This window comes from Mytilus edulis, chromosome 1 (assembly GCF_963676685.1).
Source record: "Mytilus edulis chromosome 1, xbMytEdul2.2, whole genome shotgun sequence".
In the NCBI taxonomy this organism is placed as follows: domain Eukaryota; kingdom Metazoa; phylum Mollusca; class Bivalvia; order Mytilida; family Mytilidae; genus Mytilus; species Mytilus edulis.
The window spans coordinates 116,105,628-116,123,473 of record NC_092344.1 but is presented as its reverse complement, the minus strand read 5'-3'; the positions used below and the strand labels follow the sequence as shown (position 1 = coordinate 116,123,473).

At 32.8% G+C, this 17,846-nt stretch overlaps 3 protein-coding genes across 3 annotated transcripts; all 3 read left to right on the top strand.

The window, feature by feature from the left end:
- The first annotated feature begins 219 nt into the window (after positions 1-219).
- Positions 220-2,959, top strand: LOC139501722 (indolethylamine N-methyltransferase-like). The gene is made up of 3 exons (XM_071290871.1): positions 220-616; positions 804-1,011; positions 2,139-2,959. Exons 1-3 carry the CDS (start codon positions 463-465, stop codon positions 2,557-2,559), a joined length of 783 nt encoding a protein of 260 aa, XP_071146972.1. The 5' UTR covers positions 220-462; the 3' UTR covers positions 2,560-2,959.
- Positions 2,960-5,373: 2,414 nt separating this feature from the next.
- On the top strand, positions 5,374-7,940 carry LOC139501713 (indolethylamine N-methyltransferase-like). Its single transcript, XM_071290859.1, has 3 exons — positions 5,374-5,625; positions 5,805-6,012; positions 7,142-7,940. Exons 1-3 carry the CDS (start codon positions 5,472-5,474, stop codon positions 7,560-7,562), a joined length of 783 nt encoding a protein of 260 aa, XP_071146960.1. The 5' UTR covers positions 5,374-5,471; the 3' UTR covers positions 7,563-7,940.
- A 3,243-nt stretch (positions 7,941-11,183) lies between these two features.
- LOC139501701 (indolethylamine N-methyltransferase-like) lies at positions 11,184-17,628 on the top strand. The gene is made up of 3 exons (XM_071290852.1): positions 11,184-11,414; positions 11,742-11,949; positions 17,009-17,628. The coding sequence occupies exons 1-3, from the start codon at positions 11,261-11,263 to the stop codon at positions 17,433-17,435; spliced, it is 789 nt and encodes a 262-aa protein (XP_071146953.1). The 5' UTR covers positions 11,184-11,260; the 3' UTR covers positions 17,436-17,628.
- The last annotated feature ends 218 nt before the right edge of the window (positions 17,629-17,846 follow it).

Genomic DNA, 17,846 nt, shown 5'->3' with positions numbered 1-17,846 from the left:
TTTCAAATTTGCACACCATATACAAAAAAGTCAATCTAAAGTCATTTTTGGCGTTAAAAATATAAAATAAGTTCTAAATGTAGATCCAACAGATATTTTCCGATAAATTGGTTCTTTTTATTTTGCTCCAAACGCATATATGTAGGAGAAACGAGCTATCTAAATGTGACTGCATTTTTCGTGAATTTTTGCTTTGACCTTTGACCCTGATTTTAAAAAAAAGGTGACCACGGCAGAATACGACGACAACGCTATTTCGATGAGGCTTGTTCTCCTCTTTCCAACGATATAAAATATAGCCGTGTGTTATTCCGTTCAGGCAAATCGATAAAATTTGTTGATTGGGCACCCTACTATAACATTTGAAAAAAGTAACCACATCACAGTATTGATTATTGCGTGTTATTTGTTAACATTATCAAGTTCAATCGTACGTACTTCAATCACGAGCAGCTCACAGATATGGCCACCACACCTCAACTTCGTGCGGGTGAAGATTACAAGAAGATTTTTGATGGAAAGGTTTATCTAGATACACTGTTCAGCCAGATTGAAGTCGAGGGATTTACTTTCACAGAGTTTAGGATTAAAACACTTCACAACATATTTTCAAAAGGTAAGGTAAGTTTATTTATAGAAACAAGGTAATTGATTGTACTGATACAAAAATTACCTGTCGAACCATATATACACTCGCATAGTGAAAGTAAAAATTAAGATTAACATGTGTTTTCATCGTTTAATCTTTATGTTGATAAAATTAAGCAAAACTCTCCTATAGCATGTACACTGCGTTTTTTCAGGGACTATAAAAGGAAAATGTCTTCTAGAAATTGGATCTGGACCTTGTATACACACTGTTATACCGGCAGCAAAATGGTTTGATGAAATAATTATGACAGACTATTCCCCTTCTAATAGAGACATGCAAGAAAAGTGGTTGAAAAAAGATGCTGGTGCTCATAATTGGGATATGTATTTTAAGTACTACAGCAAATTAGACGGAAATGAGTAAGTTGTTGGTTAGATTAATATCTTTGAAATCTTTTTTCTTTACTTCGGCGTCTTTTTTTTAAGGAACAAATAGTATTTCGGTCTACGCTAATGAGGAAAAAGCGTTAAACACAACTATATCGAAATAGACATTTAAAGGACAATTAAAGTCAATTTTATTTCATAGTTCTGTGTTGAGTATGTTTTTTTCAAAGAAAATGCATTTTAATAATCTGGTAGGTTACTTTTTTTTTTTTTTAGCTCACCTGGCTTTAAAACCGAAGCATTTAGAGCAAATATGACGGGATAGAATTGTTTATTAGGTCAACAACTATCTGCCCTGACATTTTTAGACTATCCAGTTATCATAATAAAATTACGACAGCAATAAGAAAAAGTCAGGAAAACAATCTGATCAATGTTATATAAATGACTGTGAAGGTAACAGCATTTTAGAACACTTGTTACCAGCTCGGTACTTATAATTTACGTTCATTTTCTGTTAATAAATTTGGATATTAAAAATAAATTAGGTTCCGAATCCCCCAAGCAAAATTGACATAGAATGGACTGGCTATTTTGTAGTTCCAATTTTAGTCTTATATCTCTTCGCGAGTTCGGTTGTTTATATACCATTGAACTGTATTCTATAGACGATAAATCCTTGGCGAAGCAAATTAAGTACTTCGAGTTTTTTTCATTTTATAGCACACAAGAAGAGACATGATATCAATAATGTGGTCATTTTTTTAAATTTCCTGTTTACAAAACTTTTGAATTTTTCAAAAAACTAAGGATTTTCTTTATCCCAGACATAGATTACCTTAGCCATATTTGGCACAACTTTTTGGAATTTTGGATCCTCAATGCTCTTCAACTTCGTACTTGTTTGGCTTTATAAATACTTTGATATGAGCGTCACTGATGCGTCTTATTAGGCAAAACGAGCGTCTCGCGTACTAAATTACACTCCTGGTACCTTTAAAAACTATAAACTGCATCAAATCATATATAGAACAATTCAAAAACCCGGCTACGTAATTTGGTCTATGTCGGGAAAATGTCTCATCGAACCACATCTCCTTATTTAAGAACTACATAAGGTAACCACACGTATTATTTTCTTTCTTTTTATGTATTTCCAGAGCCAACTGGCAACAACTTGAAGCCACTTTAAGGCCAAAGATAAAACGAGTCCTTCCCTGCGATGTATACAAACAAAACCCTCTCGATCCAATTCAGTTAGATCCAGTTGATGTCATCTGCACGAGTGCGTGTCTGGAATCAGCCTGTCTAGATAAAGATGCATATCACAATGCGATGAAAAATGTAGTAACTTTGTTGAAACCGGGCGGAAAACTTATTCTGATCGGAGTTCTCAATTGTCCTCAGTATACTGTTGGGAGTGAAGTTTTCAAGTGTTTGTCCATCTCCAGAGACGAAGTTATCAACACAGTTAAAGCGAATGGTTTAGATGTAATTGAATTATTTGATGACGATTCTTCGGCAGAAGAGGGCACAACAATATTTAATGGAACAGTTGTCATACTTGCTGAGAAAAAATAACTGGCAGTGGTGTTAAATCACTTTAGTACAATTACTAAAATATCGAATAGACTTTTTTGTTTTGATATATGTCTTCGGCGAGATGTCACTACATATAGTAGGTGTAATCAATTAGAACTAATTTCATATTAATCAACAATTCGAAACTTTTATTAATGAGATTTGTTTAAATACTATATACGATGATTGAAATGTTTTGATTTTAAAATCACGATAGAACTGTCAACTAAGAAGCCAATTCTTCGATACTGTCATGTTTTTAAATGACACATTGTATTATTCAACGCTTTAGAGAGAGGTACTAGTCATACAGTGTGCTGGTGTTCTAATACGATTGGTTTCTGTTTATAATTTTAGTCATTAAATCAAATATTTGATGACTGGTGTACTATTACACTGACCAAGTCTTCTATTTGTTGAAACACACTTGCACCGGTTTTAACAAAAACTAAATTTAACAATAACAATATAATACTGCATGACAACATGCAATATTCTGATTACAGTTACAGGATAAGATTTCAATGATATTCTGGTATTTTTTAAAGGGCCCTAACTTTACTACTAACCGTATATTTGAAACATAACACGCTCATTGCCCGTGTGTAAAATATACAGTGGCAAGGTGTTCTATTTTATCCAATGATATACTAGTATGTAGAAATCTACAACTTGAAGGTTATATCAATTGTATTACACATATCTATCTGTCCGTCCGTCTGTCCGTTACAAATCTAATTTCTGGATGATAATTACAGCATCACTTGTCCAATTCTTTTAAAATATAAATACAATATCAAGTACCATAAAATACAGGTCAAATTTTATTCTATACCTGTTGCATCTACAGCAATAACATGTATTATTGTAAAAGGGTAAGTTAACTTTTGATAGAATTATCGTTTACCGTTTAATAGAAATTGCATTGTAATGCATTGCAGTAACCTTAAAGTTTTGTTTGAATAAAATATCTTTTGAATTAATCGACTAACTTCAAACACAATATAATGGATCATAGAATACAGGTCAATTTTGATTTTGGTGGTTTTGAAATTAACTGTTCAACAATGACAAGTGTGTATACAAAATAAAAAGTTCTTAATTGCACCGAGTTAAAAATATATATATACTATCAAGACTATCAAAAATTGGCTGTAAAGATTAAAAAAAGACAAGAATAGATGAGACTCATGACAAGCACATTAATTATTGTTATTTTACATTTTCCCACTCGTTACATGAATATGCTGAAATGTTTGAAAGGGGTTCAAGTAGATTAACACAACTAGGCATAACCTTTCGGTCAACTTGGAAGTTCTAATTATTATCCAAAAATTAAAGTAATTTTAAAAAAAACTTAATTAAAATTTTGTCTACACAAACAATAATTCAGTCGGAAAGATAACGATAATCAAGACACTAACTATTCCAAAATTAAACCATCTGTTTTTTTTCATTACAAGCATCATGCTATGCTACTCAAACAACTTGTAAGTACAAAAAAGTAAAAAAAAAAAAAAAAACTCAGAGTAAGATTCAAAACCAAAAGTCTGTAGCCAAATGGCAGGAGCAAAATCTCAAACGAATGCATAACAACTGTCATATGTTTGACTTGGTACCGGCATTTTCTTCTGTATAAAATAGTGGATTTAAACTGGTTTTATAGCTAGCTAAACCTCTCACTTTTATGACAGTCGCATCCAATTCCATATATTGAAGCGATTTGTGAACAAAGCTAACAGACATAATAAATAAAATGTGAATAGTAAGGGTACAGCAGTCAACATTGTTTTATAATCTTAATCCCGATAAAAACAAACAAATATATACCAAAAAAACACAAAACGGTGTAAAGAAAAACAACATTAGCAAAATTGAAAGACAATAATGCCAAAAAAAATTCCATAGCTCAATAACACAATTATAGGATGTATAAGTACAGAGCCACGTCATATGTAACAAAGAAACACAAAATTGCATTTAGAGAAGGCACATTTGCAAAAATGAAAGCCAAGAATACAATTTGCTTACCATAACACAATCACAATGATAGAATGTATAAGTAAAAAAAAACAAAAAAAACTCAACAGTAAAACATAATATTCATGAAGACAAATAAAAGAATGCTAGAACATGTTATAATTTGATAAACAACGTGAGTACCCAAAATCAATATTTCAAAACAATCGTGTATTATTTGTGAAGTTGATATGGAATATTTATCGAAACAAATGTATTGCAGTTAAGTCTGCCGGATATTGTGACTTATATCTAAGAAATTTATTATTCGAGTCGACTGAGATCGAAACTCTACGACGAATGATATGATTTCTGTTCACCAATAGTTAACTTTCCATTTCTATGCAGAAACATTCAAATAACCCCTGCATATGGAGTACATATTTCTCAGCTGATGCGATATTCCGAGCTTGTGTTTCCTATCATCATTTCCTTCATAAATGCTGCTCAAACGTATGCTGTTGAAGCAAATGTTACAAATGGTAAAGTTATCCCTTCACAAAAATTGTTCGGCCGCCATCATAAGTTGGTTGACCGTTATTGGAAAAATGTGCCACATATGATCATGGATATGTTCCAATTGTCGGTACAACAATCCCGTCCTGTTTTTGTATTTTGTGACATAAACGAATAAGACTCATTACCCATATTGTATTTACCTTGAGCAACACGATGCATGTAGTTGTTATAGTACTAATAGGGGCTAAAAGTTTCAAAATTTGGAAAATAGAAAAGTCTATGATTTTTCAAAGAACTATATTTTCCTTATTTGATATTGATTGTAACATTAACATTTGAAAACATAACCGCATCACAGTATTGGTTATTGCGTGTTATTTGTTAACATAATCAAGTTCAATCGTACATACTTCAATCACAAGCAGCTCACAGATATGGCCACCACACCTCAACTTCGTGCGGGTGAAGATTACAAGAAGATTTTTGATGGAAAGGTTTATCTAGATACACTGTTCAACCAGATTGAAGTCGAGGGATTTACTTTCACAGAGTTTAGGATTAAAACACTTCACAACATATTTTCAAAAGGTAAGGTAAGTTTATTTATAGAAACAAGGTTGTACTGATACAATAATTACCTGTCGAACCATATATACACATGCATAGTGAAAGTAAAAATTAAGATTAACATGTGTTTTCATCGTTTAATCTTTATGTTGATAAAATTAAGCAAAATCTCCTATAGCATACACTCTGTGATTTTTCAGGGACTATAAAAGGAAAATGTCTTCTAGAAATTGGATCTGGACCTTGTATACACACTGTTATACCGGCAGCAAAATGGTTTGATGAAATAATTATGACAGACTATTCACCTTCTAATAGAGACATGCAAGAAAAGTGGTTGAAAAAAGATGCTGATGCTCATAATTGGGATATGTATTTTAAGTACTACAGCAAATTAGACGGAAATGAGTAAGTTGTTGGAAAAAATAATATCTTTGAAATATTTCTTTGACTTTTCTATTTACTTCGGCGTCTTTTTTTTTAAGGAACAACTGAAATTTCGGTATAGGCTAATGAGGAAAAAGCGTTAAACACAATTAAATCGAAATAGACATTTAAAGGACAATTAAAGTCAGTTTTTATTTCATAGTTCAGTGTTGAGTATGTTCTTTTCAAAGAAAATGGATTATAATAATCTGGTAGGTTACCTTGTTTTAGTTCACCTGGTTTTTAACCCGAAGCATTTAGAGCAAATATGACGGGATAGAATTGTTTATTAGGTCACCAACTATCTGCCTGATTTTTAGACCATCCAGTTATATTAAAATAACGACAGCAATAAGAAAAAGTCAGGAAAACTACCTGATCAATGTTATATAAATGATGTGAAGGTAACAGCATGTTAGAACACTTGTTACCAGCTCGGTACCTATAATTTTCTTACATTTTTCGTTAATAAATTTGGATATTAAAAATAAATTAGGTTCCGAATCCCCCAAGCAAAATTGACATTGAATTGACTGGCTATTTTGTAGTTCCAATTTTAGTCTTATATCTCTTCGCGAGTTCGGTTATTTATATACCATTGAACTGTATTCTATAGACGATAAATCCTTAGCGAAGCAAATAAAATACTTCAAGTTTTTTTTTCCATTTTATAGCACACATGAAGAGACATAATATCAATAATGTGGTCATTTTTATAAATTTCCTGTTTACAAAACTTTTGAATTTTTCGAAAAACTAAGGATTTCTTTATCCCAGGCATAGATTACCTTAGCCATATTTGGCACAACTTTTTGGAATTTTGGATCCTCAATGCTCGTCAACTTCGTACTTGTTTGGCTTTATAAATACTTTGATATGAGCGTCACTGATGCGTCTTATTAGACGAAACGCGCGTCTGGCGTACTAAATTACAGTCCTGGTACCTTTGAAAACTATATACTGCATCAAATCATATCTAGAACAATTCAAAAACCCGGCTACGTAATTTGGTCTATGTCGGAAAAATGTCTCATCGTACCACATCCCCTTATTTAAAAACTACATAATGTAACCACACGTATTAATTTTTTTTCTTTTTATGTATTTTCAGAGCCAACTGGCAACAACTTGAAGCCACTTTAAGGCCAAAGATAAAACGAGTCCTTCCCTGCGATGTATACAAACAAAACCCTCTCGATCCAATTCAGTTAGATCCAGTTGATGTCATCTGCACGAGTGCGTGTCTGGAATCGGCCTGTCTAGATAAAGGTGCATATCACAATGCGATGAAAAATGTAGTATCTTTGTTGAAACCGGGCGGAAAACTTATTCTGATCGGAGTTCTCAATTGTCCTCAGTATACTGTTGGGAGTGAAATTTTCAAGTGTTTGTCCATCTCCAGGGACGAAGTTATCAACACAGTTAAAGCGAATAATTTAGATGTAATTGAATTATTTGATGACGATTCTTCGGCAGAAGGGAGCACAACAATATTTAATGGAACAGTTGTCATACTTGCTGAGAAAAAATAACTGGCGGTGGTGTTCAATCACTTTAGTACAATAACTAAAATATCGAATAGACTTTTTTGTTTTGATATATTTCTTCAGCGAGATGTCACTATATATAGTAGATGTAATCAATTAGAACTAATTTTATATTAATCAACAATTAGAAACTTTTATTAATGAGATTTGTTTTAATACTATAGACCATGATTGAAATGTTTTGATTTTAAAATCACGATAGAACTGTCAACTTAGAAGCAAATTCTTCGATATTGTCATGTTTTTAAATGATACATTGTATTATTCCACGCTTTATAGAGAGGTATTAGTCATACAGTGTGCTGGTGTTCTAATACGATTGGGTTCTGTTTAAAATTGTAGTCATTAAAACCAAATATTTGATGACTGGTGTACTACATTGTATTACACTGACCAAGTCTTCTATTTGTTGAAACACACTTACACCGGTTTTAACAAAAACTGAATTTAACAATAACAATATAATACTGCACGACGACATGCAATATTCTGATTACAGTTACAGATAAGATTTCAATGATATTCTGGTTTTTAGCTCACCTGGCCCAAAGGGCCAAGTGAGCTTTTCTCATCACTTGGCGTCCGGCGTCCGGCGTTGTCCGTCGTCGTCCTGCGTCCGGCGTTAACTTTTACAAAAATCTTCTCCTATGAAACTACTGGGTCATATTTAACCAAATCTTGGCCATAATCATCATTGGGGTATCTTGTTTAAAAAATGTGTCCGGTAACTAGGCCAACAAACCAAGATGGCCGCCATGGCTAAAAATAGAACATGGAGGTAAAATGCAGTTTTTGGCTTATAACTCAAAAACCAAAGCATTAAGAGCAAATCTGACAGGAAATAAAATTGTTGACCAGGTCAAGATCTATCTACCCTGGAATATGCAGATGAATCGGATAATCGATTGTTAGGTTGCTGCCCCTGGTTTGGTAATTTTGAGGAAATTTTGATGTGTTTTTGTTATTATCTTGAATATTATTATAGATAGAGATAAACTGTAAACAGCAATAATGTACAGCAAAGTAAGAACTAAAAATAAGTCAACATGACCAAAATAGTCAATTGACCCCCATAGGAGTTATTGCCCTTCATAGTCAATTTTTAACAATTTTCATAAAATTTGTAGATTTTCAATAACATTTTCCACAGAAACTACTGTTATAGATAGAGATAATTGTAAGCAGCAAGAATGTTTAGTAAAGTAAGATCTACAAACACATTACCATCACCAAAACACAATTTTGTCATGAATCCATCTGTGTCCATTGTTTAATATTCACATAGACCAAGGTGAGCGACACAGGCTCTTTAGAGCCTCTAGTTTTTCAAAGGGCCCTAACCGTATATTTGAAACATAACACTCTCATTGCCCATGTGTAAAATATACAGTGGCAGGGTGTTCACTTTTATCCAATGATATTCTAGTATGTAGAAGTCTACAACTTGAAGGTTATATCAATTGTATTACACATATCTATCTGTCCGTCTGTCTGTCAGTTACAAATCTAATTTCTGGATGATAATTACAGCATCACTTGTCTAATTCTTTTAAAATTTAAATACAATATCAAGTACCATAAAATACAGGTGAAATTATATTCTATACCTTTTTCATCTACAGCAATAACATGAATTATAGTAAATGGGCAAGTTCACTTTTGATAAAATTATCTTTTACCGTTTAATAGAAATTGCATTGTAATGCATTGTAGTAAAGTTTTGTTTGAATAAATTATCTCTTGATTTAATCTTCTAACTTCAAACACAATATAATGGATCATAGAATACAGGTCAATTTTGATTTTGCTGGTTTTGAAATTAACTGTTCAACAATGACAAGTGTGTATACAAAATAACAAGTTCTTAATTGCACCGAGTTAAAAATATATGTATATACTATCAAGACTATCAAAAATTGGCTGTAAACATTAAAAAAAAGACAAGAATAGACAAGACTCATGACAAGCACATTAATTATTGTTATTTTACATTTTCCCACTCGTTACATGAATATGCTGAAATGTCTGCAGTTGAGATTTGAAAGGGGTTCAAGAAGGTTAACACAACTAGGCATAACCTTTCGGTCAACTTGGAAGTTCTAATTATTATCCAAAAAATTAAAGTAATTTTAAAAAAAAACTTGAACAAAATTTTGTCTACACAAACAATAATTCAGTCGGAAAGATAACGATAATCAAGACACTAACTATTCCAAAATTAAACCATCTGTTTTTACCATTACAAGCATCATGCTATGCTACTCAAACAACTTGTAAGTACAAAAAAGTGAGAAAAAAAAACCCAACTCCGAGTAATATTCAAAACCAAAAGTCTAAAGTCAAATGTCAGAAGCAAAATCTCAAACGAATGCATAACAACTGTCATATGTTTGACTTGGTACCGGCATTTTCTTCTGTATAAAATGGTGGATTAAAACTGGTTTTCTAGCTAGCTAAACCTCTCACTTTTATGACAGTCGCATACAATTCCATATTTGAAACGATATGTGAACAAAGCTAACAGACATAATAAATAAAATGTGAATATTAGAGGTACAGCAGTGAACGTTGTTTTATAATCTTAATCCCTATAAAAACAATCAAATATGTACCAAAAAAACACAAAACGGCGTAAAGACAAAGCACATTAGCAAAATTGAAAGACAATAATGCACAAAAAATATACCATAGCTCAATAACACAATTACAGGATGTATAAGTACAGAGTCACGTCATATGTAACAAAGAAACACAAAATGGCATTAAGAGAAAGCACATTTGCAAAAATGAAAGACAAGAATACAATTTGTTTACCATAACAAAATCACAATGACGGGATATGTATAAGTAAAAAATAAACTCAACAGTAAAACATAATATGCATAAAGACAAATAAAAGAATGCTATAACATGTTATAATTTGATAAACAACGTCAGTACCCAAAATCAATATTTCAAGACCATCGTGTATTATTTGTGAAGTTGATATGGAACTATTATCGAAACAAATGTATTGCAGTTGAGTCTGCCGCATGTCGTGACTTATATCTAAGAAATTTATTATTCGAGTCGACTGAGATCGAAACTCTACGACGAATGATATGATTTCTGTTCACCAATAGTTAACTTTCCATTTCTATGCAGCAACATTCAAATAACCCCTGCATATGGATTATATATTTCTCATCTGATGCGATATTCCGAGCTTGTGTTTCCTATCATCATTTCCTTCATAAATGCTGCTCAAACGTATGCTATTGAAGCAAATGTTACAAATGGTAAAGTTATCCCTTCAAGAATTGTTCGTAATCATAAGTTGGTTGACCGTTATTGGAAAAATGTTCCACATATGATCATGGATATGTTCCAATTGTCGGTACCACAATCCCGTCCTGTTTTTGTATTTTGTGACATTAAAGAATTAGACTCATTACCCATATTGTGTTTACCTTGAGCAACACGATGCATGTAGTTGTTATAGTACTAATAGGGGCTAAAAGTTTCAAAATTTTTAAAATAGAAAAGTCTATGATTTTTCCACGAACTATATTTTCCTTATTTGATATTGATTGTAACATTAACATTTGAAAACATAACCGCATCACAGTATTGATTATTGCGTGTTATTTGTTAACATAATCAAGTTCAATCGTACATACTTCAATCACAAGCAGCTCACAGATATGGCCACCTCACCTCAACTTCGTACGGGTGAAGATTACAAGAAGATTTTTGATGGAAAGGTTTATGCAGATACACTGTTCAACCAGATTGAAGTCGAGGGATTTACTTTCACAGAGTTTAGACTTAAAACACTTCACAATATATTTTCAAAAGGTAAGGTAAGTTTATTTATAGAAACAAGGTAAAAAGTAAAATCACAAAAATACTGAACTTAGAGGAAAATCAATTCGGAAAGTCCATAATCACATGGCAAAATAAAATAACAAAACGCATCAAAAACGAATGGACAAGAACTGTCCATTGTACTGTGTAATTGTAAAGGATTGTACTGATACAAATATTACCTGTCGAACCATATATACACTTGCATAGTGAAAGTAAAAATTAAGATTAACATGTCACTGTGTTTTCATCGATTAATCTTTATGTTGATAATATTAAGCAAAACTCTCCTATAGCATGTACACTGTGATTTTTCAGGGACTATAAAAGGAAAATTTCTTCTAGAAATTGGATCTGGACCTTGTATACACACTGTTATACCGGCAGCAAAATGGTTTGATGAAATAATTATGACTGACTATTCCCCTTCTAATAGAGACATGCAAGAAAAGTGGTTGAAAAAAGATGCTAGTGCTCATAATTGGGATATGTATTTTAAGTACTACAGCAAACTAGATGGAAATGAGTAAGTTGTTGGTTAGATTAATATATTTGAAACCTTTTTTCTTTGACTTTTTTCTTTACTTCGGCGTCTTTTTTTTTAAGGAACAAATGGAATTTTGGTCTACGCTAATGAGGAAAAAGCGTTAAACACAATTAAATCGAAATAGACATGTAAAGGACAATAAAGTCAGTTTTTATTTCATAGTTCAGTGTTGAGTAAGTTCTTTTCAAAGAAAATGCATTATAATAATCTGGTAGGTTACTTTTTTTTAGCTCACCTGGCTTTAAAACCGAAGCATTTAGAGCAAATCTGACGGGATAGAATTGTTTATTAGGTCAACAATTATCTGCCCTGACAGTTTTAGACCATTCAGGCAATCCGTTGTTGGGTTGCTGCTCCTGAAATTGTAATTTTAAGAAAATTTTGCAACTTTTGGATATTTAATATCTTGAATATTATTATAGATAGAGATAAACTGTTAACAGCAATACTGTACAGCAACGTAAGACCTAAAAATAAGTCAACATGACCAAAATGTTCAATTGAACCCTTAAGGAGTTATTGCCCTTTATAGTCATGTTTTAACAAGAACAACTAGACACCATTAAATTGGAAGCCATCTCTTTGGGTACCTCGGTGAATAACTGAAACCAAAGTTTTTTTGAAATATGATGAGATTGATAAAACTGTAAATTTGTGACAGCTTCAATATACAAGAAGATGTGATATGATTGTCAATTTGATCACTATCCATCACGGACTTCATAAAGATACTTCAAGGAAGACAAAGGTAATATTGAGACTAGAAATGGGATTATGTCAAAGAGATAAAAACCCGACAAAGAGCAGATAACCTCCGAAGGCTGACAATCGGTCTACAACGTAGCAAGAAAATCCCGTACCCGGGGGTGGTCCTCAGCTGGCCCCTAAATAAAATTATGTTCTAGTTCAGTGAAAATAGACGGCACACTTAACTCCAAAACATATAAAAGAACTTAAATTTAATTTAAAAAACCTAACAAAGGCCAGAGGCTCCTGACTCGGAAATAACTGCATTGCTATCTGCAGTGAGCAGAATTCAGACTGTATATAGTGAGTTATGAAAGGCAACAACCGGAAAAATTTAAAACAATCTAAATGTTAAAAACCTACTGTCTGACTTATGTACTCAATAAACAAAAATAACAAATATACTATTTAGAAACCAACAACATCCACTCAATACCAGACTCTTGACTATAGTGGGAAAGGCACATAAAGAAAATACCATTCATAATACATCCGATGGAATTAACGTCATTTGTAGACGAAACGTTTGGCGTACTCAATTATTAGCCTTGCTTCATGACAAGTTTTTTTTATAATGATTCTGAGGAATATATGAACATGTAGTGTAGAGAGTCGAAAATTCATAACTGCCAACCAAAATAAATGGAATCGACAACATCATGTAATTAATTAAATACCTCTAATAGTTTCTTTACGCTGCACAAATGACTAATTCCATTATTTTGCTTCATAAGAAGAGTAAATAATTAGTTCTTTGATAGTAGTAAGGAAACTAGTAAAATGTTGTAGAACATCTACTAGAAGCAGAGAAGAATCGATATTTGACGGTTTTCTTTGTGCTATTAAGGTAGCTAAATATATAGTATGGACATTGAAATGTTCTGAGAAGGTCTCAAGCTGAGATGTGGTTATTATATCATTGTTAAGTTAACTAACCGTGGAACGCACGGACCTGATCGTAGAATAATTGATTGTCATTCTATAGAACTGTCTTGTAGTGTTTATGTTATATCACTACCGGATTGTTGGCTACACAAACCAATCGATGTTTCTGTTTTAGCAATCAAATTTACCGACAGGTATTCGAATGTGCATCTATTGCGTTTTCATACCAGATTTACTTTTCAGTTTATAACCAAGCTTAAGTAAAATCTGGTTGGACGTATTTATTAGAAACAAATAAAAATTGATAGTAATAACATACTATTTAAATAACCAAGAATTGTTTTATCATACTGTTGACATTTGTCCCTAGGAATCTGACTTTTATAATTCGATCATGAACAATGGTTGGGGTTTTTGTTATTAATTTTGGCATTTTGTTTCACATTAGTAACTCCGCCTGCATACGGAGTATATATCTCCCATTTGATACGATATTCCCGGGCTTGTATTTCCTTGATAGTGAGTGCCTTCTCACAAGGAAGTTATTAAACCAAGGGTTTCAAATGGTGAAGTATCCCTTCGTAAATTTTACCGTCGCCATCACGAGTTGATTGACCGTTACGGAATACTCGTTTTACAGATGATATGGTATATGTTCTTTATGTCGTAACTACAATCCCGTTCTCTTTTCACGAATGTGGACTACCAAATTATACTATTTACCGGGTGTGTAATAACACGAGCAACACGACTGGTGCCACATGTGGAGCAGGATCTGCTTACCCTTCCGGAGCATCTGAGAACACCCCCCAGTTTTAGGTGAGGCTCGTGTTGTTTAGTCTTCAGTTTTCTATGTTGTGTCTTGTGTACTATTATTTGTCTGTTTGTCTTTTGCTTTTTTAGCCTTGGTGTTGTCGGTTTGTTTTCAGTTTAGGGGTTTGGGTCTCCTTCTTGTATCTTTCGCCGCTCCTTAAGTAACTCTTTACTAAAAGTAACATAAAAAGTGAAATATTGTTTTATCCCAGAGGTTTTTTTTTGAGACGATGATGTTCTTTTGGTCCTTCTTACGGTGTTTCAAATAGTAACATTTACAGTTCCATGAACGAATTATACTTGTTTTAACATATACGATACCAAGATTCACTGTGACTGGCAATCTTTTACAAAATAAATGAAAGTATTTTCTATTTTCTCCCATAGATACACTATTTGGTTTTGGTGCTTTGCGGTAGCCGTATAACTTGTATTATAACAAACGCAATACCATATCCATATTTCTAGTATGATGTTGTTTAAAGAGTTCGTTAAACAAGGTTCATTTACTATTCATGTAAACCTTTTTAACGTGTTCCTAACGGTAGCCGATCAATTTAACAATTTATATAGATCTTTTCAAAAATAGTTTAATACAAATCGATTCACTATTTGCTATCCAGTAATTAGCGCTTATGGTTTTTAATCATGCGATAACTATACTTTTGCATTACACAAGGTAACGATTTATTCAGAGTACTTACAGATTCTTAACCCATAATTCGTGTGCTGATATTTTTGTTTTGAAAAAAACATGTTTTTTCTTATTAATTAGAATTGGCGTTGAACTATTTTTTCAGATCGGTCTGTTCTGTATTTTTATATATAGATAGTCTGATTGGAAATCATTCCACATCTCCTTATTTTCATATTAGATATATACTAGTATTAAAGAAGAGCTAAGAATAACTAGAAAGCATACAAATATATCTGTAATGCTATGCACGTTTGGCGGACGTGTTTTTCATCAAACAATCGTAAACCCATTGGAACCAAATGTGCCCCTCTTCTTGCCGACTTGTTCTCTTGTTCTTATGAGGTTGATTTCATACTGGTACTTTTCAGGAAGAAACAAAAGAAGTTGGCAAAATACTTTAACTTTAAATCCCGCTTTATACATGATTTTCTCTCACTAAATAATTCAAAATTAGGTGACTATGTTGAACTCGTCTATCAAATCGAACTTGAGATAAAGGATACAATAGATACAATTATATCTTGACTTACATCTAGAAATTGACAATGAGGGTAGGTTGAAAACAAAACTTTATGACAAAAGAAATGATTCAACTTTCTAATTTTGAACTTTCCTTTTCTACGTAGCAACATTCAAACAGCGACAGCATACAGGGTATATATCTACCAATTGAAACGATATTTCCGGGCTTGTTTTTCCTATCATGATTACCCTGATAGAGGGTTGCTGCTCACAAGGGAGCTAATGAACCAAGAGTTCCAAATTGTGAAGTTGAATTCATTCCTTCGAAATTTAATGGACACCATCATGACTTCGTTGGACGTTATCGAATTTGCATTAGATGCATGATTTGTTTTATTAGTTGTTAGTGGCTTTGAACTAGCAGTCAGATAACTGCGAGTACTCTCAGATATGTTCCTAGTGTCTTTTTTGTCGGGATGTACAAATACCCGGCCATGTCCACTTGTATTTTTGTCCATCTGGTGAGTTAAGCCTTTTTCAACTGATTTTTATAGTTCGTTCTTATGTTGTACTGTTATACCATTGTTCCAGGTTAGGGGGAGGGTTGGGATCCCGCTAACATGTTTAACCCACATTGTTTTCAAAAGTATGTGCCTGTCCCAAGTCAGGAGCCTGTAATTCAGTGGTTGTCGTTTGTTTATGTGTTACATATTTGTTTTTCGTTAATTTTTTTTATATAAATAAGGCCGTTAGTTTTCTCGTTTGAATTGTTTTACATTGTCCTATCGGGGCCCATTTAGCTGACTATGCGGTATGGGCTTTGCTCATTGTTGAAGGCCGTACGTTGACCTATATTTGTTAATGTCTGTGTCATTTTGGTCTCTTGTGGACAGATGTCTCATTGGCAATCATACCACATCTTCTTTTTTATATATTCCACATATGATAGCGAATATGTTCCTAATGTCCTTACTACATATCAGTCCTTTTTTCACTAATGTGACCAACCGCATAAGACTGATAACCAGGTTTGTACTAACATGAGCAACACGACGGTGTCCCATTTGGAGCAGTTTCTGGATACTTTTCCGGAGCACCTAATATCACCCCAAGTTTTTGATGGGTTCGTGTTGCTGAGTCTATAGTTTTCTATGTTGTGTTTTGTGAGCTATTGTTTTTTTTTCTGCTGCTTATCTTTTGTGTGCAATCGTAATTTATGAGATAATCTTCTTTTATAGGATTATACTTATAACTTTTGTGTACACAAGCTATCTATAAAACACAAACAAAAAAGAACCGCTTGAAGTAAAGTTTTTCTGGGCAATTTTAGAGAATAAAGGATTGATTTTAAACGTTAAATAAGTGTTAAACAAATCACACAAGGATTAATCATAAAGTTTTATACTGTAAAAGATATCGATATTTATATTTTAGAGACAACTGGCAACAGCTAGAGGCTGCTTTAAGACCGAAGATTAAGAGAGTACTTTCATGCGATGTACATTTACCCAACCCCTTAGATCCAATCAAGTTAGAACAAGTTGATGTCATTTGTACAAGTGCTTGTCTTGAATCCGCCTGTCCAGATAAAGATTCATATCATATTGCCATGAAAAATGTAGTATCTTTATTGAAACCAGGGGGCAAACTGATTCTGATCGGAATCCTGAACTGTACCCATTATACCGTTGGAAGTGAAAGGTTTCAATGCGTATCCTTGACAAGAGATGATGTTATAAGCACCGTCAAAATGAATGATCTAAAAATTATTGAAATCTTTGATGATGATAGTTCATTGGATATGGATGCAGCACCATTCAACGGTTCTGTCATTATACTTGCTGAGAAAACAAGCACCTAGATGTGAATCTTGCTGGTCAATTTTTCAAAGAGACCTGCTTCTTATTGTGCAAACCACTGCTTTCAACTATATTCCAGTACTAAAGTTAAATATTTGTTGCCCGTCTTATTATATACTATATATTATTCCTAAACAACAAGCTTATAATTGTGAAAAAGACTCCAATTGTACAAAATAAACCTTAAAATTTAAACACTTCATTTCCCTCAGCACATATTTCAGTTATATAAGCAAAAGTACCAGGATTATAATCCTCATGTTATCTTTGTATATTTTTTTTTTCCAATTTAACATGTGTTAACATCGTATTACTAATATTTGAGTATTGAAAAAAAAGTCACAAAAATACTAAACTCCGAGGAAAATTCAAAACGGAAAGTCTTTAATCAAATGGCAAAATCAAAAGTAAAA

Excerpts from the sequence above, each read along its gene's own strand:
- LOC139501713 (XM_071290859.1), top strand. The coding sequence starts at position 5,472 with ATGGCCACCACACCTCAACTTCGTGCGGGTGAAGATTACAAGAAGATT. Across the intron at positions 5,626-5,804 it reads TCACAACATATTTTCAAAAG|GGACTATAAAAGGAAAATGT; the intron begins GTAAGGTAAGTT and ends GTGATTTTTCAG. Across the intron at positions 6,013-7,141 it reads AGCAAATTAGACGGAAATGA|AGCCAACTGGCAACAACTTG; the intron begins GTAAGTTGTTGG and ends ATGTATTTTCAG.
- LOC139501701 (XM_071290852.1), top strand. The coding sequence starts at position 11,261 with ATGGCCACCTCACCTCAACTTCGTACGGGTGAAGATTACAAGAAGATT. Across the intron at positions 11,415-11,741 it reads TCACAATATATTTTCAAAAG|GGACTATAAAAGGAAAATTT; the intron begins GTAAGGTAAGTT and ends GTGATTTTTCAG. Across the intron at positions 11,950-17,008 it reads AGCAAACTAGATGGAAATGA|AGACAACTGGCAACAGCTAG; the intron begins GTAAGTTGTTGG and ends TTTATATTTTAG.
- LOC139501722 (XM_071290871.1), top strand. The coding sequence starts at position 463 with ATGGCCACCACACCTCAACTTCGTGCGGGTGAAGATTACAAGAAGATT. Across the intron at positions 617-803 it reads TCACAACATATTTTCAAAAG|GGACTATAAAAGGAAAATGT; the intron begins GTAAGGTAAGTT and ends GCGTTTTTTCAG. Across the intron at positions 1,012-2,138 it reads AGCAAATTAGACGGAAATGA|AGCCAACTGGCAACAACTTG; the intron begins GTAAGTTGTTGG and ends ATGTATTTCCAG.